This window comes from Sander lucioperca, chromosome 9 (assembly GCF_008315115.2).
Source record: "Sander lucioperca isolate FBNREF2018 chromosome 9, SLUC_FBN_1.2, whole genome shotgun sequence".
NCBI classification, from domain to species: Eukaryota; Metazoa; Chordata; class Actinopteri; order Perciformes; family Percidae; genus Sander; species Sander lucioperca.
Window position 1 is genome coordinate 27,875,775 of NC_050181.1, and position 24,350 is coordinate 27,900,124.

The 24,350-nt window shown below is 41.6% G+C and overlaps 1 protein-coding gene across 3 annotated transcripts; it reads left to right on the forward strand.

Moving 5' to 3' along the window:
- The first annotated feature begins 476 nt into the window (after positions 1–476).
- tdrd7b (tudor domain containing 7 b) lies at positions 477–24,201 on the forward strand. Of its 3 annotated transcripts, XM_031288475.2 has the most exons (20): positions 477–655; positions 2,363–2,569; positions 2,948–3,092; positions 8,650–8,857; positions 12,695–12,777; positions 13,908–14,116; positions 14,997–15,350; positions 15,456–15,763; positions 16,359–16,551; positions 17,182–17,293; positions 17,486–17,688; positions 17,777–17,911; positions 19,410–19,493; positions 19,725–19,859; positions 20,020–20,130; positions 20,304–20,452; positions 20,550–20,782; positions 20,866–21,049; positions 21,186–21,346; positions 22,385–24,201. In XM_031288475.2, the coding sequence occupies exons 2-20, from the start codon at positions 2,363–2,365 to the stop codon at positions 22,603–22,605; spliced, it is 3,435 nt and encodes a 1,144-aa protein (XP_031144335.1). In that variant the 5' UTR covers positions 477–655; the 3' UTR covers positions 22,606–24,201. The 3 variants fall into 3 exon arrangements, with proteins under 3 accessions (XP_031144335.1, XP_031144336.1, XP_031144337.1); XM_031288476.2 differs by lacking the exon at positions 2,363–2,569 and having other exon boundaries at positions 482–655; XM_031288477.2 differs by lacking the exons at positions 477–655; positions 2,363–2,569; positions 2,948–3,092 and adding an exon at positions 5,621–5,860.
- The last annotated feature ends 149 nt before the right edge of the window (positions 24,202–24,350 follow it).

Genomic DNA, 24,350 nt, shown 5'->3' on the forward strand with positions numbered 1-24,350 from the left:
CCAAACAATTCAGTAGTTTTTGGTTAATTGAAATTTGAATTCAATTATGGATTTGGATGATTGGGCAAATACAGTGTTTAAAGCAAACAGTTAAAGAAGGGAAAGGGTAGAAGTAACACAATACGATGCTTACCAGTAATTCATATTACCTAAGGGTTTTAACCCAGCATTGGGTGAAATAAGTTAACGAGAGAGAATGCACAATGTAGATAATTATTGTGAATATGGGAAATACATAAACAAATAGATAAATGTGCACAATACATTCAAACTACATTTTCAAATACAAAACTAAATATAGGCCTATTTATATTAGTGCTGCAGTAATCAGTTTATATGCTGAACGCCCTCTGGTCCCAACTTGTGAAAGTAGCTTCTGCTAATTAGGGTTGAACGCATAGAATACTGACTATAGTTGGACAATGAGATGTGTCCTCTGTCTTGTGCTGCGGCCCCTGGATGAATATATTGACGTGTAGTTAGCCAGGAGCCCATGCACAGCCGACCAATCAGGTGGCGGAGGAGAGGCTGTGCCTGGACCGGCTGGCAGACACCCCGGGGACAGTGCTTCGGCCGCAGCTCAGCCCTGTGGTGGTGACAGCACTGACAGCGAGGATCAGGTCCTGACTTCACCATACCGTCTGTTTAGAGCAAGGTAGAAAATGTTTTTTGTAGATTTTATTCTGATTTACATGGAGTTTTATAACAATCAGTCCTGGCTGAGTTTGAGCAAGTTTTGTCGGGTGTTTATTTTGCCTCTTTCGATACTCCCGGATGGGATGTCTCGAAAGCTTTCAAGCTAGCTAGGGCATACAAATGTACTTCCGGTAGTGACTTTCAAAATCATAAATTGTGTGACTAACGTGCGAGGTAAAAAAAGAATCGGCGAGTCTCTATATTTTTATTATTAAGGGAAAAAGGATGTGCTTCCGGTCTTCTGATAGCGTTCCTTAGCTAACTTTACGAGCCGCTGTCCCTGAGATGGCAAGAGGATTTAACTCGATATTACGCGCATTATCGTTGCCCAAGCTGACTGTATACTTGGCCTTGTACATTTGGCCGGTGTCATTCATTCTGTCAAAACCATTTAAGTATAGTTTTGTATAAAAAACGAAAAAAGAAAGGGAAACTTCTTCTAAATAGTTTGGTCCATGGCGGGTGTGGAGTCGAAAGTGTGATGACTTACGTCATTTATAGTTTCCCTATCCCGTCTGCTGCCTGCGCTGCAAAAAGTGGCCATATCAACAAGTGGCTGAAACGTATCTAAGGCAGAAACATTTCCCTTATAGAAAAAATCTGACAAGTTCATTTTACTTGTTTACAGTGCAGCTTTTTCACCTTTTCCTAGTACCATCCTGTGCGAAATCGTCTAAATATTTCTGAATTATTTAATTGAAGGCATAGCTTTTATAGAGAAAAGTCCAGCAAGACGATACAATGGTATTACAGACAAGGGCGTCTTTCCAAAAAGTAATATTAATGTCATGCAAAATTGATGACATGGACTCTTCCTGCGGTGTGTGCATTCCTGCGTGTAGTACACTGAGAGCACAAATATAAAAAAATATCTCTGAAATTTCTACAATGTAACAATTTTAGAGGGCGATTATAGATTGGCCACCTGTTATTAAAAACTCCACTGTTGCACTGACAGACCTCTTTTCGTTGAGGGTGTGTCTCCACGTCCGCAAACGTCCAGATTTTTCTATCATACCAAATATTTGTTGAAATATTGATATCTAGCCGTTATTACACTTTTCACAGACATTATATTGGTTTAGGTTTGTACTTTGCAGAATTTTGTGAATTCCTCTTTGGGGCGGTTTGGTTTGGCTGCAGACAAGCTGAAAACCACTGGGAGGTGTACTGTAAACAGGCTGTACACCGGGGAGGGGGGGAGGGGGGATTACTAGTAACACCTTGAACCTAAATAAAGCTCTTTACTATAATGTCTCTATGGGGCTACAGTAACAGTTTGTTGCTTTAAATAACAAGAGATCTTTGCGGAGTGAGTTTAATCACCAATCAATACCTGCTTATTAGACAGAACAGTGGAATGGTGATTGAAAATGAGCCTTCCTTTCCTTTGAGAAAAAGAGATGTGGTAGATACATGCTTGTTTTGATCATATACTATGACTATATATCGAAAAACAAATACCACTGTGAGTATACAATCTCCATTCAAAAACATTTCTTGAAATGCAAGAGTTAATAAAAACTTGCCTAACCAGTCAGCCATTGGCCCATGGGATGAACTCAATCTACTTGCAGACTATTGCCAGTTTGAATGGGCGTGCATCATCACCAGCTGCAGGCATTCTCAGACTTGCAGTGGATTGGTCCCACTTAATTCTTTTTAGATGGCTGACGTGGAGCTGGTGAAGAAGATGCTGCGTGCCGTCCTCCAGGCCAACAAAGGTGGAGTGCCACTGTCCCGTCTGCAGTCAGAGTACAAAGAGCTGACCGGGGAGCAGATACCACACAAACAGATGGGACACAACAACCTGGATGCACTGCTAGCCAGCATGCCCTCTGTAGTCCGCACCGAGCGCAGCCGCTCTGGAGAGGTGTGTGTGTGTGTGTGTGTGTGTGTGTGTGTGTGTGTGTGTGTGTGTGTGTGTGTGTGTGTGTGTGTGTGTGTGTGTGGGTGCGTGCGTGCGTGCGTGCGTGCGTGCGTGCGTGCGTGCGTGCGTGCGTGCGTGCGTGCGTGCGTGCGTGCAGGATGGTTGGTTTGAAGGATAGATGCATAAACATATTTAGCCATAATACAATAAGATTATTCCTAAATAATTATACATGTTCCTACCACAAAGTATCCAAAGTACTGTGTGCATAATTTGGATAAGATGCATACCTAGGGGTTAATAAGAGGTAATAACCTGCTCCACCTTATGACGAATCTCTTATTTATAACTGTCTGTCTACTCCTCTCTCTTTCTCTGCAGATGGTGTGTTTTGCCTCAGGAGCCAACGAGACGGCCCATATAGCCAAGGTGGTGGCTCGTCAGCGCAGCTCCAAGAAGACAGGCCGACCCCACCTGGTCAACACCCAGATGAGGGTCAAACCGGCCGCCCCACTCGTCCTCAATGGTAAGATTTTGGACTAACCATTAACACAGCTACTCTGCCATTTTCTTTAGCTGATCTTAAAAAATGATTATCAATTCTATATAGTATATGTATATATCATTAATATTTTTGAACTCCATTCAAGCATTCATTTGCATGCAAAGCTTTGGGCTAGTCACTCAACTATTTTGGTCTCACCTAAAGTCCTGAGTGTCAATTTATGCAGGATTTGAAAAACATTACAAGTTGCCTTTGTGCATGTGGGATTTCACAGTTTCTGTATGAGAAACAGCAAGCTAATATATTCAGTAATTTAGGGGAAAACAGAATTGGCAAGGCAATGGTTTTTGGATCTAATGGCGTTACCATTACAGTATTCAATAGGAAACTATAATCCAGTTACACTGCACATACCACTTGTAATCTTATAGGCTTTCCCATTTATTAGCCTCTTCTGAAGAACACACATTTAGCTCTATCCAATTACACAGGTGTTTACTGAGTCACAAGGTGGCTTAAAATCAGTTACGTATTGAATTAAATGTCATTGCACTTACTACTAAAAGTAAGTTTACATGCTACATCTGCTTTATAGTATGTATCTTACAGCGAATTTGAAATGATTACAAATGCCTAATCTTTGAAAGCTTGTGGTTATAGTTTTGATTTTGAAAGGTCCACAGCAGCCTGAAGTAGTGCAAATAAATAGGGACATTACAAGATGAACAGTGAGTCATGAACAGTGGTTAACACTGTTGCACTTTAGCTACACTGCAAGGAAAACTGGTGTTGGGTATCTTTTGTGTGTTGGGCCACAGTGTGTATCCAACACTGAAATAGAACAATACTGCATATGTTTATGATTCAGATTCAGAAAGGGGGCAAGGGGCAATTCATTTTACAGTCTATCCCATCCATGTAATAACAAGTGTAAAAAGAGTAACGACAACAATCAGAATCCATATCAACATGCCAGTAACAACAAGAGCATAGATCAGATCAACGGTTGTGTGTTCAGTAGCCTAATGACTGAAGGAATGAAAGAATTTGCATACCGATTAGTTTTCTGTACAGGAACATAATAGCGCCGGCCTGACGGCATAACTAAAAATTCACTTAAAAGTGCATGGTCAGGTGGAGTTATTATTTTTTTAGCTTTCTGAACCACATGTTTCTTCCACAGAGAGCTGATGTCTTTCTGCTGTACTCCAGTGATCTTGTAGCAGACCTTAACAATGTTAAACAGACGGTTTTTGTCCTTCACAGACAACCCATTAAACCAGCACACAAATGAAAAAGTTATTTTTTAAAGATTATAAGGCCTTTATTTTGACAGGACAGCTGAAGACATGAAAGGGGAGAGAGAGGGGGAACGACATGCAGCAAAGGGCCGCAGGTTGACTTGACTTGAATGTCATTCAGATGCGAATGAATGACTAAATGGCTGCACTATTCAAAACATGTTTGACAACATAGTAAAGAGAACTCTGGATGTATATCAGCACTGCTATACAGTACATGTGACACAAAATGCCTCCTGACTGCCCATAAGTCCTGTTATTATTGTGAATATAGAAAAACATATTTCTCATCTTAACCAGTAATATTTCAGTAAGGGTATGACATGCATTATAGTGTTATATATTGTATTACTGGCAGTGTTTATATATGTATATACACTGCCAGTAATACAATCATAAAATGATATATACTTATAGAGTATATACTGTATATACAGTATACCATATATTGCATATTGATGACAGAGCAGTATTGTCTATACTCTAACTAAACATGTGTATTGACAATATATTATACTGATAGTATAATAAGCTGTAGTAAGCTGTAACCTGGAAATATATATTTAGTTCTCCATCCATCCGCTCAATCCAACTACTCAATTTCTTGAATGTTTCCAAACCTTTACCAGACTCCTCTTGGGGCTGGTGCTACAGTGCAGCAGTGCTGCAGCAAGAGAAAACTAGAACATGTCCAGGGCTTGTATCAGTACTGTCACAATACAACAGGAGGAAATGCTTTGCTTTGGCGCAGCCTGACAGTTTGTGGATGAACAACTGACCTGTTTTAACTGTTGCTCTGTGGAGACCTGCAGTTCCCTTGGCACTAAGAATATCACACACACGTGTGCACTCAAGCAGACAGATTCACAATGTTCAGGGCTGCACAGATGTATTAGTTTCATACGTGTACAAATATGTCAGCCCACATGCAATATTACTGTATATCCACACACAATTCTTAACCTTTTTCTACCTTATTTGCTATAAACACCTTCATAAACCATACTTGCACATATGCAAACATGCATTTTCACAAACCTGCACACACACATACAGACATACACAAAAAATGTTTTAGCGCACACACCTCCGCTAGACTGTGATGCTGCAGAATATTCTCAGAGTCAAAGGATGAAGTAGGAGGTGGTAGTGCAGTAAGGAGAGGGAGAAGAGAAAAGAGGAGTGGCAGCAAGAGTGCCGGAAGAAAAGAAAAGCAGAGGGATGGAGAAATGGGAAGGAGGTAGGGGGTGGACAGATGACAGGGAAGGAGGAAGTCAGAGAGAGAGAGAGAGAGAGAGAGAGAGAGAGAGGGGTGGCGTGTTCGAATTTGAGGCTAATGCAGCCTATAGCAGCTGAGACTCAGCTGCAAGCGAAGAGCATCTGATTCACAAATCAACCTCTTCATCTCTCTCTAATCCTCTCCTCCACCACCTCACCAGGATATTGATATTCAGACAGAAACAGATCAGGGACTGTGTGTCCATGCCGGTGAGGTGACGCAGCGTCTGCTCTGACTGTATCTGCTTGTCCTTGCCTATATCTGCATGTGGATTTAAGCTTGTGCATTCCTGCATGTGTGACTTCTGAGTTTCTGTAATGTGTATGCATCTGGAAGTTTTATTGATTCATTAATTGGCTGATTGATTAACTTGATTAATTCAAATGTGCCTACTAATGACTTTAAACGACATAGGCTGATGAAGCTGCTTGTTGTGTTTTGTCACTGGAAAGATATAATGAGATTCAGCCAGAACAGAGAGGATGGGAAAACAGGAGAAAGTTCTAGATCTCACTGAGGAAAAGAGAAATGAAGAGACGGGTGAAGATAAAAGAAGAGGCAGTAGGAGAAAAACTGAAAAGGAAGAGTGAGTGTGGGAGTGGAAATGACTAAGGGTTATGCTCAACAGGGTATATTGGTGACGTCAATTAGCAGGAATGTGATGTCATGCCGGCCATGCTGTGCTTGAATGATGTAACATCACAGTGATGAGGGGTTGACTGGTAGGTGCTGTGTTGGGATCATTGCACTCTGCTTTTCAGGCTTTTTACTGAACATACAGTGACCATCACAGATTACAGTTACTAACTCAAGTTAGAATTATTCTGCTACTTGGTGTTACATGTACTTTTCTCCACTAGTAGTGATGTTACCAGTCTTAAAACTGAGAATATAATTGAGAAAAATCAAGCATACAATAATTGGCTGAAATAGATGTTTTAACAAAAAAAACACAATTTGTGTTTTTTTTTGTATACAGCATATATATTGTATGTTATATTATATTATATTGTATGCTCTTTTCCAGCAGAGCCCCACTTCATAATAACACACATACGTTCATTCGCCTTAAATGTTCTTGTTGTCTCCTGAATTGTGACTATTTCCCTTAAGCTATTGATAGCAATCACTGCAATACATAATATACATCAGAGGGTTGCTAATGTACATTATTAAAAGAAATTGTTAAACATTTTGGGAAATACACATATTTGCTTTCTTGCCGAGAGTTATATGAGATAAGATGGATACCACTCATGTCTGCGCATTAACTATGGAGCAGCTAGAACCAGGCGTTGATTAGCTAAATTTAGCATAAAGACTTAGCCTGACGTCGTCATACTCAGATTTTAGTTAGAATATGAGTCTGATACTGCTGTGATTATGGGGCGTATTTCCATAGACACCTTTTATATAATGTCAATGATTTCAACCGAACCAGGAAAGAAAATGCCTCACCACTCAATTGGATAGAACTACAACCAATCAGAGCAACGGAACTCAACTCAACTGTCAACAGAACTCAACACCGTCTCCATAGCAACCGCTCTTAGCACTTTCGTCCTAACTTTCGACTTTTAGACTTTTTTTTGTAGCTGATATATATAATTTGTTTCGTGTAAATATGAATGTGGATAGCGTTAGTGATAGTGAGATGCTTGCTACAGTTACATTTCTAGAGATGAATCGGCGAAAACACGTTTGACTTCTCTGATTCACGGCTTTGTTCTAACGCCGCTGGGCTCTCTCTCTCTCTCTCTCTTCAGTCACTCTCTATCTCACACGACCATAACGTTACCCGGGCTTTCGGGCGGACTTGAACAGCTGAGTCGCAGCGACACCATCAGCTGAGACGGGCCGGTTGAGGATTTTAAAATGAATGCGCTGTCGATATCTTATATAACAGACGTGATGGAGGAATCTACACATCTCAATTCCCCGAATTCAACCCAAGCGCTCTTTGGTGAAGTGGTTGATTACGTTACTGTTGATCATCTGTCCATCATCGTATAAAGCCCGCCCTGACAATTTGATTGGTCCGAACAGCTCAACGGATCAAGTCCAGACCGAACTTCCCGACCTCAAATGTTGTGGGCGGGGCTAAAGACTGGAAACATGGAGTTGCCTGTCTGTCTCCAAAATTCTAAAATATGCATACCAGCACCTCTATTGGTCAATAATTAACATTTTAAAACATGTTTGATTAATCTGTACACAAACAGTATTGCAAAAATGACAAGTTGTGGTTTCACAGGACATGCTATAGCTATATTATATATATTCTTCAGGCGCAGTGACTTCCTGGAGCCTCTGCTGGTTTTCCCTTTCCTTCCCAGCTAGTTAATCTAAACTGAGCTGAGCTTTAGAGGTACTGGTAGGCTACATGTTTTCTCCCTGCTTCCAGTCTTTATGCTAAGCTAAGCAAAGCTAATCGACTCCCTGCTCTAGCTCCATAGTTAATGCAGTGACATGGGAGTGGTATCGATCTACTCATCTAACACTCAAAGCAATTAGGCGTACCTTATCCACCATTTATACCACAATCCAATTGGGGATTTCAACAGGCAAATCAAAGAAAGTAGGCACAGGAGAGTTTTCTCAATGTTTAATTTGCGATATTGTGTTGTTGTTGTTATTGCTGCTGCTGCTGCTGGCTGGCTCACTGATTGGAGCTATGCTGTTGCTCATCAGATCTACTGTGTCTACAGATATTGAACTATCTGTAACACTGTGCCCTCCAGACAGACACACTACCCTGTCTCAGCATCAGGTTTAGCTGAGTCAGGGGGTGTGTGTGTGTGTGTGTGTGTGTGTGTGTGTGTGTGTGTGTGTGTGTGTGTGTGTGTGTGTGTGTGTGTGTGTGTGTGTGTGTGTGTGTGTGTGTGTGTGTGTGTGTGTGTGTGTGTGTGTGTGTGTGTGTGTGTGTTTGTGTGTGTGTGGTGTGTACTTTAAGTCCATCGTTTTACTTCTCTTGTTTGCCTTCCGTTTCTCTATGCAGCCAAACCTCAAACATCTCTGAGGCAGCCGAACCACCGCGGGCGAGGCGGAGGTCGAGGAGGAGGTGGCGGCCGAGGGGCGGGACATGGAGACTTCAGACAGGCGAGGGACATGAGGGATGGCCAGTCAGAGGGCAAGACTGGGGCGCATCCAAACAAGTTGTCCAATCAGAACACACCCAACAGGAAAGGGAACCCACCTGCAGAGAAGTGAGTGAGGGAAATGGTTAGGAGTTAATTCTGTGTAAGCAGTTGAACACAGTTACTTTACTTTATAAATTTAGATGATTTTATGTGATCAAATTGTTGTGTTTTATTGTGACAAAATACTGTTTTTTACCCTCTACAACAAAATATGGATTTTGCATTCAAGATCTAATTTGTTGCAGGCCTTTATTATGAAAAGACAACTTCAGCTCACATCCCAATGCGGAAGCTTGGTTCTCACATATTTGTGGGATTTTGTAGCACAATTATACTGTATGTGGAAGTCACCAACTAGGCTTCCACACTGCTTGGGAAATCCAAGTAGAGGAATGTGTAAATGACCAACATGCTCAGAAAAGCTAGCTGTCATGCCAGAACATATCCTGTAGAGTCACTCTGCAATGCAACATGCTTTCAATATTTTATTAACGGTTTAAGACAATATAGACCACTTTCTTATATTTTTGTGTCACTCCACCATCTAGTCCAAACTACAGCCACAGGTCAATGAAAAACATATTTCTTTCTTTCTCTCTCATTCTCTCTCACTCAGTCTGTCTGTCCCCCTCCTCTCCTCCCACCTGTGTGGTCTGAGCTGAATCAGAATAGGCTGCTGGTGAATGGAAGCTTGGTTATACTCTGGTTGGTTTCTGAGTGCAAACAGCCTCCCTGCTGCTGCTTATTCAGCACTGGGCTGATGCTGTGCTCTCTAGATTATTCTGGTTCTCTCTGTCTGTCTCTGTCTTTATATTTCCTCCCTTCACTTAGCCACTTCTTCTTTGTACCTCTTTTCTCTGTACCTCCTCATCTACATGTTTGGCACATTTTCATTGTTCACCTTGTTCACCATCATTCTTCCTTCTCTTTCTTACACTCTCTGTAAATTCGTTGGTAAATTGCTCCTTATGTTTTGATTATGCTTTCCGGATTGGTCCAAATCTATTTTTCCTTTTTAAAAATCTTATTATTTCAACAGACTTTGGCTTCAGAGTTTTACTGTCATTCACCATGACCTGGGATGAGTTAAAAACCTGATTCATTGTTATTGAAGAAGCCATCTAGAAGCATTGCGAGATATTATCTATCTGCATTGCTCTAACAAGAATCAAGTTTAATCCAGCTCATAGACTGGCTCTCTCACTTCCATCCATCCACAGCTCTGTTTGTCCGTTCAGTGTGAAAACAACTGACATCAGACCTCTGTGTCTCAGTGTCCCCATGGGTGTCCAGTGTGCACAATGGGGCGGCAGAGTGAGAAGCCTGGTGTGTTGGCAGGGGACACAAACCCATAGCAGGGGGGATGTGAGCCCTTTCTAATCCCCCCTCTATTCTCTGGTAGATTAACAATTCTAAACCAACACAGAGTGAATCAGCACATCTCTCTGTATCCCTCTAGATCTTCCACTGGACAGTACACCAGCGTTATCATCATTTGTGTGTGTGTGTGTGTGTGTGTGTGTGTGTGTGTGTGTGTGTGTGTGTGTGTGTGTGTGCCTGGAGGTGTACTATGGGATACATGGCAGTATAAATGGTAACTTCAACAATCAAAAAAAAAAAGATCCAACATAGAATTACAGTTTAAAAAATAATTTCATTAAATTAAAAACACAGGAGAAATAAGTGGAGGAGACCTGAATGGGAGGGTTTTGTGTGTGTTCAGGCTGTCTTCGTGTTTGTGTGACAGGCTGGGTAGCCCTTGGGTGTCCATACTATGACAAAGTTGTTGACACTGAAGTCACAGGTTGCTTTGTCAAGAAATTTACAAAAATGGAAGCAAAATCAAAACAAAGAAAACAGTTCAATCCCAATCTAGACCTAACGCCAGCTACAGACTGACTGTGTGACGTGAGCGTGGTGTTTCTGTTGTGTGTCAGTTGCGTGGCGGCTGCGTGGCGTTTTCTATGCCTTTACACACCAGAAATGTGTCTGACGCGGCGCTGCTGCTGCTAGCCTTGTCTGTACACATGTATGTTTCCCATTGATTTACTGCACTCAAGCAGTGGTATACTTCATGTTAAACATAAATATATATTGATTTGATTACAGCAAAGACAACGTCGGCAGTATCTAGCTACAAACAGAATATTTCGTTCTGTATTGACAGGTGCAATATTTCAAAATCGATAATTATCTGCATTTATGTCAAAACCTAGAGACTTTCAAACATCAACATGTAATTTATTAATATGTATTTGTGTCAAGATGACATAAAAACATCTTTTCCTATTCTATTTTGCCTGGAAACGCTACCAACACGATTGCGTGTCGCGTGAAAAATAGGCGTCGGTTCTATTTCTAGCATGCACGCGTTTTTGGCGCGGCTTGATCCAGCGCCACGCAGCTGACACGCTGACGCCACGCAGCCAGTGTGAAGCCGGCCTTAGACTACAAACAACGTCACCACAAGGTGCACTCAGTAGCTGTTTTGGGGTTTTTGATTATATCACAGTCTTCCATTGAAGAGGTAGTTTGCCCAGTTGTCATGGCAATGTAAATATTCAAATTTCCATTATTTCTAAGTTATTCTTCTTCTTGGATGTCTCCTGGCTGAAGACCAAAAGAGAATTGTCCTTGTTATCCAGGCATTAAGGACATACACTAACAAAAATAATGACCATTTGAATTTAATATCTTAGAATGACTTTAACTGGCAGGCACTGTTTGTGTCAATTTGAATCTTATTGCATTACTTTTTGTACTCTCAAAGTTGCAATGTTTTTTTGGAATAATACAAATTGGGCTACCAATAGAGAAATTCCTCCCCATTGCTACCAATGGACACCTCAACATTTATTCTACTGGCCAATTTTGGTCATTAGCTTCCTTCAGGAAATGATTAATTGAAGCTTAAACTAATACGTAAAATAAGAATCTGTCTCTGATAGTAGCAGTGGGTTTGTGTTCAGTCCAGAGAACCATCAGTGATGGTTGATCCTGCTGAAAATAGCATTTAGGTCAGTGGAGTGCACAGATTGCTGATGTTATGTTCTGTGATTTATGTATGGGAAGTGAAGTCCTTCAAACCTTCTCACAGCCATTTAGGCTCACAGAGTTAATAACCTTTTTGCTCTGTTTATTGATTGCTTGCTTCCATTATTAGCTATGTACCAGGATGAGCCAGTGGTTGTGACTGAAGAGAAAGACAAGAAGGGGATTGACAGGCTGAATCAGGAGTTATAACAAAGCATTTACTGTGTCATTGAGGTAACTGATCTGAACAGCAGGCACCTCAAGGTTGGAAAGAAGAGGATATGGGAGGGGTGGAAAGAAGGAAAAGATTGACCTACAAGAAATAATTACTGAAATTAAAATCAGTTCAGCTATGTCTACGAAAAGAGATGGATATTTTACACAATGTAAAAATCTTTCCATGCATTCTCAGTTTGTCGCTGACTAGGTCTGAGGAGTAGTGTCACAGCGCAATGCTTTATCCAGTGTGCTGTATCTCATGACCCATTGTTCTAGACCAATGGGGATGAAGGCAGTTTGATTAATGGGTTGTGTTGCTGAGGACAAACCAAAAAATACTCTGGCTTGTGTTGAATTTAAGCTGGTTATCTGGTTAGACTTTGAGATGTTACCAAAGTCCTTTTTAAAGATGTGCTTTGCCTAATAGATTAGGAATCAGAGATGCAGCACAGAGCCAGGCCAAGCCGAGCCTTAAAACTGTAGTCAGAGGTGAATTTCTCTAAACCATGCACAAAGGTGATGGATGGAAAATGTAGCTTATAATGGTTCAAAAAAGAAGAAAAAAACATTGTTTCCAGTCTGTCTTCTGCACAATTTCCATCTCTTCCAGAGCCCATAGAAACTAATGCTCCTCGTTCTCTTTGTGTGAAGGTCAGACAAGAGGATGACCCTCCCGTCACGGTTTCAGAAGGAGGTGCATGCTCACCTTTCTAGAAACTCCCAACAGACCAGTCGTAAGTAGGACATGCTGCTTTTTATTTAGCTGAAAATACATTGTGTGTAGCGTTTCGTCCTCTGAACGAACAGAAATGTTGCCCAGACCTGTATAACTTCAGACAATTCAAATGCTGGCCAGCTGCTTTAAGCATCACCAGAGGACATTTAACACTCAACTAAGTAAAGAACAGTTTTTCAGTGTCATGCTGTGCTCCTGTGCTGAAGTATCAAATCATGTCTCTTCCTGACCTTTTTTGACCATTTTCTAATGTGTAAAGCAAACAAACAGCAACACTATTTTACTTGGTTCTCACTACTCTTTACCTCCATTACTTTAACTGAGAATGTGTTTGTTGTCATGTTGCCTGTTTGAAGAAGGGCTATGGCCTGCATAGTCTGGGGAAACGCACTGGAATGTAATAAACTGCAACGCTTTGAGGCACATACAGTATGTTCGAAGGCTTCAGCCATTTCAGATGTTTATTTCAGGCCCCTACAGACAGAAGAGACTGTTAAAGTTTGATACTGATTGGTTTAAGAGCTGATGCTTCCTGTATGTAAAGACACATCCCTGATTGAGGAGGAAATTATATTTATGTGAGTCCCTCCCTGTTTAGAAAATGTGCAAGACCTACACCTTACAGTGCTGGTATAACAAGGCTATGTTTGATTATTCTAGGGATTCACACTTTAATATCGAAAATTAGAAAAGCCTTTGGCAATATCCGGTACTAATATCCTTATTTGGATGAATACTGACTGTCAATCAGTTTCAAGCGGCATGTTTCAGTGGAATTTCCGACAGTCTAACCACTTTTGCAGTTAAAGTTTTATTAAAGGAAAAGAAGCCTGAAGGTCAATGCGTTGGTTTCTTTGAGTTTTTTCCTCGTCTTCTGATCTAGCTCAACAGAGCAACAGACAAATTCAGAGGCAAAAGGAACTTTGACTTTGTTTTGAAGATGCCTCATTATCGTACTTATTTTGAAGAGTCCATCCATCTCTTTCAAGACTCAAGTGCCTTTGTTTTGGGGGAAAGCATGCCATGCGATCCACAAGTTTCAGGGGCAAGAAGATCAAAGTCGTAGAAGCAGTAATTGCTTGCATGTGTGTGTAATCTCCCTTCTGTGTTTTTTCTCTAACCTTCCAGCCCCCTCGAATCTCAACGAGAGCCTCAGCTCGGGGAAAGGAAAGCCCTACGACCCTCAGCAGGTCCAGGGTCGAATCACGGAAATCCTGGGGAAGTACAGTAACGGGTTCTGGGTGTCAAAGCTGCCTCAGATCTACAGAGAGCTGTACAAACAGGACATGCCCACTGAGGCCCTCAAAGACCTGGACACCTGGACACACATATGCACTGTGTGTACTCCTGATCTTACTCTATATATCAGGGATCTTCAACAGGGGGTCCGGGACCCCTAGGGGGTCCTCAGAGTCAAATTATTGTTCATTTTTTAAAATATTTTCAAAAATTAAAGTCTTAACATGAATCCAACATATTATTAGCAAATATAAATCCCCACTGCTTACTGACCTATAGGTAAGGTAGTCACTAAGATAGCCATCCACAGATACAGTTCATCCTAAGCATTCACTGTGCCACGTGTATGTTTAACATTAAAACCTGATTTATAAAATCATGCAACAATTTTGATGTTAATAGCTTAGTATGCTATGCAAAAAAGGTATGTATAAAGGCTTTAGGCCGCTCTACATGTTATTGTAGGCCCAGTTTAATACACACCTTAATTTTATACAATATATGTAGTAGGGGGGGTCCCTGCTCCATCTCTCTTTCAGTTAAGGGGTCCTTGGCTTAAAAAATGTTGAAAAACCCCTGCTATATATAATACAATATGCACAGGTAGACACTATGCACAAAATGCTGAAAACAAAAAACCCCAAAGCACTCTGCATAAAAACACAAATACTTGAAGTAATCATATTTCTTAGTAGTTTAACACTGAGACAAGTCAGTGCCATTTTTTTATATAGCAGAAGTCACAAATCAGAGGGCAAGAGAAATAGGAATTTTTGAACCATTTATGATCTGTAATTAGTTTTCCAAAGATACATTTTGGGGCTTGGCAGAGGTTAATTGACAAGCCTGTGCACAACAAATTAATACCAATCCTAAAAGTGTATTGTAAAATGCTTAATTCATGAATTTATAGTCATGGTCAGTCTGTATTGCCTACAAAATGGTTTTATAATAAGTCCTTTCCATTTATTCTCCTAGGTAGAGAAAACCTGCAGCAGCAACCCATCAGAGCTGCTACTCTACCCTGCCAAGGAACAGACCACCACATCCTCCCCTCCACCCACCCTTACCCCAAACGCCACCTCTGCCCCTACCCCCACAGACAAACCCGTGCAGTCCCCCGTCCAGCAGAGACCCCCTAGCATCCATCTGACTCGCTCTGGTTCTCGCTCTCCTCAGAATCCACCATCGTCCTCCTCGTCCCCCAGCCCCCCCTCCTCCCCTGCCACCCTCAGCCCCGACCTGAAGCTGAAACTGGAGGAGCTGCTGGTGAAGTACTCCAATGGCCTGTGGGCCCACGCGCTGCCCAAGCTCTTCCAGGACACCTACAAAGTCAGTAACATTTTGAAACACTATCATATTAACATCATTACCAAACTCAGGAGCCAGGTGCACTTTTTTAATATAAATATTTGTTTAATTTTATATATCTACAAGTTTAAACTTCCCGGACACGTCCTGGAGAACCTTCATCTCCTCTCCGACATCTGCACCATCGACTACCCGATGCCTGACAACCCCAAGAGGGCCATCCTGTACAGGAAGAGCAGCAGTGGAGGTGGAGGAGGAGAGGATGAAAACTGTAACAGGAGGAACTCCTCAGCCAGCGAGGAGGAGCTGAGGCTGAGGCAGGAGCTGGGGAGGAGGCTCAGTAACCACGCCGTGCCTTCTCTGCAGATCCCCAAAGAGGAGTACCCCTCTGTGCTAGTGGTGGAGGCCACCAACACCAATGGAGTTATCCTCAGGTAGGAGAGAACTGTATGTGCAAATGTACTGTAATGGCGCTTACCCACTGCTAGTACCAGCTCTACTCGGCTCGGCTCGACCATGGTGCCCCGTCCTCCATTTTCCATTACAGATTTAGTACCGCCTCATGCGTGAGGCGAGCGTGGCTGGTCATCATAGCGACGCCGCAGGACGTCGAAGGTGTGTTGTTTCTGATTCTCGGCATGTGGCTGTTGCCACAGCCAGAAGACACATTTTGTTTCAAAAGAAGCTGGAGGCAGCAAAAAAAAAACACTGCTGGATAAACTATTTAACAATGGTGGGTTTGTTCAGGACACCCCCGTCTGTCGCTAGCAATGATGACGCATTGATTAGTGACGTTTCTCTCCGACCAATCAGTAGTCTGCAGGTTTTCACGTCACCTTTTGGTATCGCCTCAGCTCGCTTAGAACCTCGACGGAGGTGATACTAAAAAAAGGGACTTTTTTTCATAATGGAAAACCAAAAAAGGTGAGTTGAGTCGAAGCGAGTCGAGCAGGTACCATGAAATGGAAAAACTCCATAAGACAGGACAGTTCGTAAATCTCTCACTGTCTGTCTTTCCTCCTCTCTTAGGTACATTGGTGAAGGTTACTCCCAGGCCCAGGAGTCCATGGAAGATGAAATGAGGGAGTTTTATGGCCTCGACCAAAGCAGTCCAACTCCTTTGTCATCTCCATCCTCTGGCCAACTTGTTGCTGTCAGGGCAGAGGAGGAGGAGGAAATTCTGAGGGCGCAAGTCTGCGAGGTCATGGCTGACAAGGCCAAGGTGAGAAGTCAAAAAAATAACTAAGGACACTAATCATTGAAGGCCAAGTAACGGAGCCACGACAAATTAATCAAAAAGTTTAGAAATCCTTCCAAAATCAGATGAGGCAGATGATGATTTGCTTAAAGGACAATTCCGGCGCAAAACGAACCTAGGGGTTATTAACAGATGTGTACCCACTCGATCGCTCTCTGGGACATGTTTTCATGACAAATCGCTATTTATACCACTAAAAAGGCTAAGCGCGCAAGCTAGCGCGGACCGCTGATTAGCTTACAACGCTAGTATTCGGGGCACAGGGAAAGTAAAAACAAATCGCTATTTATACCACTAAAAAGGCTCAAAATATCACCAAACCTCAACGCTAGCATAATGAGGGTCCCTAAATGTTAACAGAATACTAGCGTTGTAAGCTAATCAGCGGTCCGCGCTAGCTTGTTTCAAGCTACAAACACATTCGATTAGCATGAAAACATGTCCCAGAGAACGATCGAATGGGTACACATCTGTTATTAACCCCTAGGTTTGTTTTGTGCCGGAATTGTCCTTTAAGCTATGGGAAAGGTTAGCAGGTGGACTATGAGATCTTGAAATGTGAGGAAATGTCAGTTATCCCTGTGGTTTTTGTAGGTGCACTATGTGGATCATGGCTTCTCAGAGGTGATCAGCAAAACCAAAGTGTTTGAGCTGCATGAGAAATTTTTCCAACTGCCTTTCCAGGCGACTAAATGTAAACTTGCAGGTGAGTCTGACTTTTTCTTATTTTCCCCTACTCCATCATTTATTGGCCTCTAGTTCAAATTGATGAGTGTGTGTGTGTGTGTGTGTGTGTGTGTGTGTGTGTGTGTGTGTGTGTGTGTGTGTGTGTGTGTGTGTGTGTGTGTGTGTGTGTGTGTGTGTGTGTGTGTGTGTGTGTGTATGTGTGTGTGTCTAGGCCTGGAGCCATTCTGTCAGGAGCCGGCTGTGCTGAAGAAGTTTGAGACAATGGCAAGTGGAAGGATCCTATTGGCTGAGATCCTAGAGAGAGGGCAGACCCCTCTTATTGTCCTGTACGACACGTCGCAGGATGATGATGTCAACATCAACGCTGCCTGCATGAAAGCCCTGCAGGACAAGACGCTAGCCAGCCCGTTACAGGTAGAGGAGAGTTTGTGTATGTGCGTTGTTGTGTCAGTGTGTGTTTGTTTGTACATCACACTAAACTCTTATTACTGGCTCTCCTCAGGTGAACAGCGCTTATATGAAGGTGACTGTCAGAAGCGTCTGCTCAGATGGGACCATCTACTGTCAGCTGCCCTCAAGAGGCCTTGCCAAGCTGAATGTGATACTGGAGAATATAGAGACATACTTCCAATTACAGGTTAAATCCATGCTACATTTTGATGTCTCATTGACTTTTGAAACTGTAAAAATGTTTACTCTTTATTCAGTTGTTGATGCAAATGTGCCATAGATTTTAATTGTTGACCAAACTTTTAAAATCACACCAATGAGCTACATTGATACAAGGTATTTTATTACAACAACTATGGACATGTTAGTTTATTTTGACTCAATGAGGCATTCATCGTCCTGCTGCCGTAAATACTCATTTGAGCACCAAATCTGTAGTAATCCACGGCACCATCCATGCACTATTGACTCCGGTTTATAAGTAATGTTTGCTAAAAACTACAGCCTTTTATTTGTGTAGCTTCACATGTTCCCCTTTTTAAGTTTAGTAGCTGCAACTATTGCATTAGCATCTGCACTAGTAATTCTGTATTTAACAATATAAAATTACTGTTGGTAAATGAAACACACATGGGGTGCACACAGATGTGTTGCATACTCCTGATTGGAAACAAGAAGAGAACAATATAAACCTTCCTTGCAATGTGTTCATGTGTCTGTTAATACGAAGCTTAGCTGTGTATATGTGTTCATTCCAACATGTTTGTTAGTTATGCTCCATATTCACAAGGAGTAAACGCAGGACATTAGGACTCACACATTCATCTTCAAAGCCTTTTGTGAATTTATTTGTGTTGTGCTGCTACTTTCAGGCAGAGTTGTGGACAGATTGAGATTAGGGTTGATAATCTTACCAAGCCACTTAATCTGTTAGCAGCACAGTAGAGTTGATGCTTTTTCGAGGTGTGGCACTGCTATACTCTGAGGCTTAGTAATGCTTTACGCCAGTGTTTATGTAAACACAGTGGAAGCTTTATTGTACTTTACCAAGCTTGCAAGTCCAGAGAATTCTTTTTTTGATTTGAAGTCATCAAGCATGCAGGAAAGTAATTAGATCTTTACACGTCATTTTCATTACATACTTTATACAAATTATTTCCATGATCTGTAGCAAACTGGATGGTCTGGTTTTGTTTTTCTAGTCAGAAGGAAGTTCAGAGAATAACTTTCACAATTTGATAACCAGTTTGGTAATCCATAGTTGAGACAAGCTAAATGTATGTTGTTTAGCTGTTAGGGTAACTCCCTCTGCTAGTGTGGTAACATTGGTGTCATCAATCAACTGTTGTGAGTAAAGTAGAAGTAAGAACATAACTCCTCTATGATTAATTTGGCCCTAATTCAAATGTATGCTGTTTTAATCTCTGTAAACATCACCAACCCCTTTCCATTTCAAGGAACCACAGATCTCAAGTCCTAATCTCTGATGTCATTGCAGTGTACACCTGCAGTAGGCTGAGTGGACCTGTGAAATGTTTGTGTGAGCTTTTACAGTATCATTTTATTGCAGTCGTAAAGCAGCAGTTACACATACTCCGTAACCTCGCCAGTCCAGAGGAAGTACATTCAGATTTAACAATAATCTGATGCTACCGGTTTCTTGATGAAATAAATCTCTGTTCCAGGTAACATCAGAGTTCCTGGTGTCCAGACCCTTCTGTGGGAAAGGATGTCTGGCTCGCTACAAAGGCAAATGGTCCCGCGTAGAGGTAAGATGGCACTGTTCCCTGCAGCACACATGGTGAATTGCTAAACAAATCCACATATGATTGACGTTGGCCTGACAAAGGGAATAAAGTCACAAATGCACAATAGAGGCAGGGGTAGTTACCCTGACAGCAGAGACTAAAAAAGAAAGACCATCCATAAATACTGTATTATTCCCTGCACAATTTTAACTGTACAAAATGAGGTTTCCCTGTCTATGTTTCTGTCTTTAGATCACCAACCTGCATGGCAGCAGAGTGCTGGACATCCTGTTCATTGATGTGGGTGTCCAGGCTTCTGTAGAGGTGTTTGAGCTGAGAGAGATTCCACCGCCGTTCCTCTATGACCTCATGGCCATCCCTCCACAGGTCAGCATCTATGTCTTCAAAGCACAGAGTGTGAAAAACAGTCAAGAGCAATGATAATGCTCAAAGGAAATGTTTTTTGTGTACTGTTGTATTGAAGACAGAGTCCTCATACAGTCCTACAGGTTATCTGAGAAAATGACTTCCAGCAACCTTTTTTTAGGCTGTCAAGTGCTGTCTAGCAGACCTGGCTGTCAGTGTTGGATCCTGGAGTCCAGATGCTGTCCAATGGCTTCGAGAGAAAGTGCTTAACGCCACAGACTGTAGCATGAAGGTAAATTGCTGGCCGCCCTTCCTTAACATCTAAACATCTTCAGTTGTTTTTTTCCCCACAGTGATGATAGTTATTTGTCACTTTTTTTATCACTCAAATTATGCCTTCATTGGTTCAGTACCTCTGTTTTTCTTCCTTATGTACCTCCAACTAACCTTGACATCCCGACCAAGGTTGCCAAGGTAGATGAAACCAAGCGCTGCATCTACGTCCACCTTTTTACCGACAAGAACTTCCACGACCCGGCCCGCAGCCTCAACCATCAGATGGCCCAGTCTGACCTGTTCAAACAGCAACCAGATGTTTTCCTGACGAGCCACAGGTTTCTGCTGCTTTTTTTATTCACCTGTATTATCCCTTCACTATCTAGCTTATTGAGTTAAAACGTATGTAACTTATACACTAAATGTCTTTCACAGGCCTGCCAAGATCTCCACAGCGACTTTATCCTCCAAGACTCCCAGCACCGGCAACTACACTAATGGAAGTCCAACATCAACTTCTGTCCCAGCCAAGCCTCATCTCAGGAGGGCTTTATCAGGACCCAAAGGAGGTGGAGGAGGCAACATGACCACCACCAGCCCACCAGAGACACCATCTGCCCCCTCATCCTCTCTCCAGCTGCCACCGCTGCTAGAGCTGCCCCCAGCAGGTAATGGAGATAGTGGAAATCTTTTCTGGCCTTACTATAGCCTAGAAAATCATGTGTTCACATGTAAGTCTTTTTCTTCTCAGGAAACAACATAGACGTCTATGTATCAGTGGCGTGCCATCCAGGCCACTTTGTGCTGCAGCCCTGGAGAGATATGTACAAACTGGTGGTGTTGATGGGAGAGATGATTCTCTACTACAGTAAAACTGAGCAGAAACCACTCAACATAGAAAAGAATCATATATATGCTGCTAAAGTGGAGAACAGGTGCGTTACTTTGATTTCCACTGAGTATTTGGGGGGGCTTCTGTCTTGTTTCTGTCTGTTGTAGATATTCAATAACAAATGGAAGCAGTTGTGCGTTGCCTAAATATATCCACTCTTCCTCCTTCTCTTTTCTCAGCTGGCACCGTGTGTTAGTGAAGGGAGTTCTGACCAATGGGTTGGTGTCTGTGTACGAGTTGGACTATGGTAAACATGAGCTGGTCAGCTGCACACAGCTCAGGCCTCTGATCAAAGAGTTCAGACAGCTGCCGTTCCAGGGAATCACTGCTCAGCTGGCTGGTGAGTAGAGAGTACGGAGCTCCACCACAACAGAGTCTGATGGTTGTTATTAAGGTCACTAAGGTAACATCCAAACTCCCAGTGGTGGATTGACTTTATATTTCTACTTTACTAAATATCAGAGGCACATATTGTACTTGTTATACAATAACTAAATGCATAACTACATTAATATGACACAGCAATAGTTACTTGTTACCTTAAAGATTCATATTTTACATATAAAGCATATGATGAGCTTATAAAATATGATTCATTTTTATAAATTAAACTGTACTTTATACTACCTGCTAACTCTAACTACTTTTTACAAAATATTTAGAATTAGCTTCACTTCAACCCATCCTAATGTACTATTGTTCTTCTGTATGAATACATTTACATTTGATACATGTTGTACATTTTGCTGATAAAACCACATTCTGTGCTATCAGTTAAGTAAGATTTTGAATGCAGGACTTTTTTTGTAATAGAGTATTTTACATGATTATATTGCTATGTTTACTTAAAGGATCTGAGTATCTTTCACGACTACCAAACTCTACCTGAGCCTTAGCTCCAATACCTGCCAGGAGGGATACCGTAACAATAAATTATTGCCTTTCTTATTTTATATATATATTTTTTTTAAAGATAATGTTTAAGGCATTTTTAGGCCTTTATTTGACAGGACAGCTGAAGACATGAAAGGGGAGAGAGAGGGGGAATGACATGCAGCAAAGGGCCACATGTCGGAGTCGAACCGGGGTCCGCTGCGTCGAGGAGTAAACCTCTATATATGGGCGCCCTCTCTACCAACTGAGCTATCCGGGCGCCCATATGCTTCAACAATTTAATTAGAAAACTACCCACTCTAGATCTTATGTTATTAATGTTCTTCAGTGAAACACAATGTAATGTAATGTAAGCACATCATTGGAATGGTTTTTACCAAACAAGCAAGTGGCTACCAGGCGTTTCCTTTATTTCTCATTAAATGTTAACATTGTATCATTACCATAAAAGTGAGCTTAACCTTCACACCTGTTTTCCTCGCAGGTTTGAAGCAGAGGCAGTGGTCCGAGGAAGCTTCCATCGTTTTCAGGAACCATGTGGAGAAGAAACCACTTGTGGCCCAGCTAGAGGCCGTACAGGAAGCCACAAACCCATGGGACAGGAAGTTGATGGTCTTCCTGGTCGACACTTCACAGGAAGAAAGGGACATCTGGGTGCATGACATCATGACTGAATTTGCTGACGAGCTGACCAAAGAGCTGTAGACAACAGAAGACCGTTGACAAGTCTTAACTAGCCTACCAGTTGTTCTGTTGCTTAATGAAGACACTGTGAGTTGTGGATAGACAAAATAGAAGATGCAAAGGTATGAAAAATGAAGGAGAAGTTACGAGAAGAAGGTAGATTGAGAGGTTTGATAGCATGTAGGGACTGGCATTAACAGAGAGACAAGAGGTGTAGGTGTTGCAGCCACTTGCTCGTTGTGTTTTGGGCTGTACATCGAAGGATGTTGTGATGTGATTTTGAGTGACTGCAGTGTGACCATTGGATAATTGGACTATGCATGATGTTGGTCCAAACTTTCCACAAATACTCGAAACATGCCTTCAGCTTAGATTAACAAACTGCTGAATCTATCCATAATATCCTCACAACGCTGTTGAAATGATACAACATGCATTATTATACCATTCGGTAGGGGCTTTAATCCAGAGCAGCATCTACAGTACCGTTAGTTTTAGTGTGTGTCATCCTGGGGACGCCTGAATACCCTCAAACCTGCCAATGTTTGCACCATGCAAAGTGCACAAAATGTTAAAATGAACTCTTCTCACATGCTAGGACAACATATATGCATTTGTTTACAAAATCAGCTTTTCGGATGGTATTTCTGATTGTCATAAAATGTCCAAAAGTTAGAGCAAACATTCCACAGAGAAGTTAAGAAATAGACGAGTCAGTGACTCATGGGAGACATACATAATGTAGAGAGAACAGTAGGTAGTTTACGCTTTTTGTATATGCTCGAATAAACAGTTTTAGTTTTTGCAGTTGCCACTTTTTGCATATACATGCTGACACAGAGTGTACTGTACTTACTGACCAAGCAGGACCCAGAAACAGAAGCTAATTGGGTTTGGTGAGGAGGGATATACTTGATGTAAGATATGTTTTTATCCCAACATTACTTTTTTTTTTAGTGGTGGTACATCCTGGCACTGCACGTTCAGAAGATTGACTAACGAACGATAACGAACAAAGATAAGACTAACAGTTTCTCAGACTTCTGACTGTGCATTCCTTAAAGCCCACTTCCTGACTCCTGTGATAGCAGTGGCACGTCTATCTCTTCTCCTCCTGTGAAACACTAAGTTTAGTATCTCTCCTTTATTCTGTTTTCTGACAATGAGACTTTAATTTCACCAGATCACATGCTGCATGTTGCAGATCTTTCTTAATTGTGCATATATACAGTAGTTGGATGTTATAATAATAAGCAGATTGAGTTACCAGTTGTGTTTTAGATTTTCAAATAGGAAATAAGTTGTTCTCATGGTTGGATCCAGTACCACCATCAAATGTTGGCCGGATGTGGGATTTTATTCTAAAATGTGACTTTTTTTCGGACACACTTGCACCATGGTTTTGGATGTGCAAATGCTTCTCCATTTCTGAATCCATTTCTGACAAAGCTCAAAGCTGCATTGTTGTTAACAATTGACATGTGACATGAATTTAATTTATATATAACTTATATTCTCTAGAAGATGATAATTAATTCAACCATTTTGTTGTTTGACAATGACCTGGAGGTAATAAAAGACTTGTTTTTTGAATAAAGTCAGTTTGAGAGGTTTAAATGTGATCAGTCCATTAATTACTTATTATATTGTATATTACAGTCTTGTGTTGTTTAATTGAGAGGCACGTTTTAAAAACATTTTGATTACTTTATTAAAATAGTAAAACATCAGTCTTATTTACATGTTATATCACTGCAAAACATCCA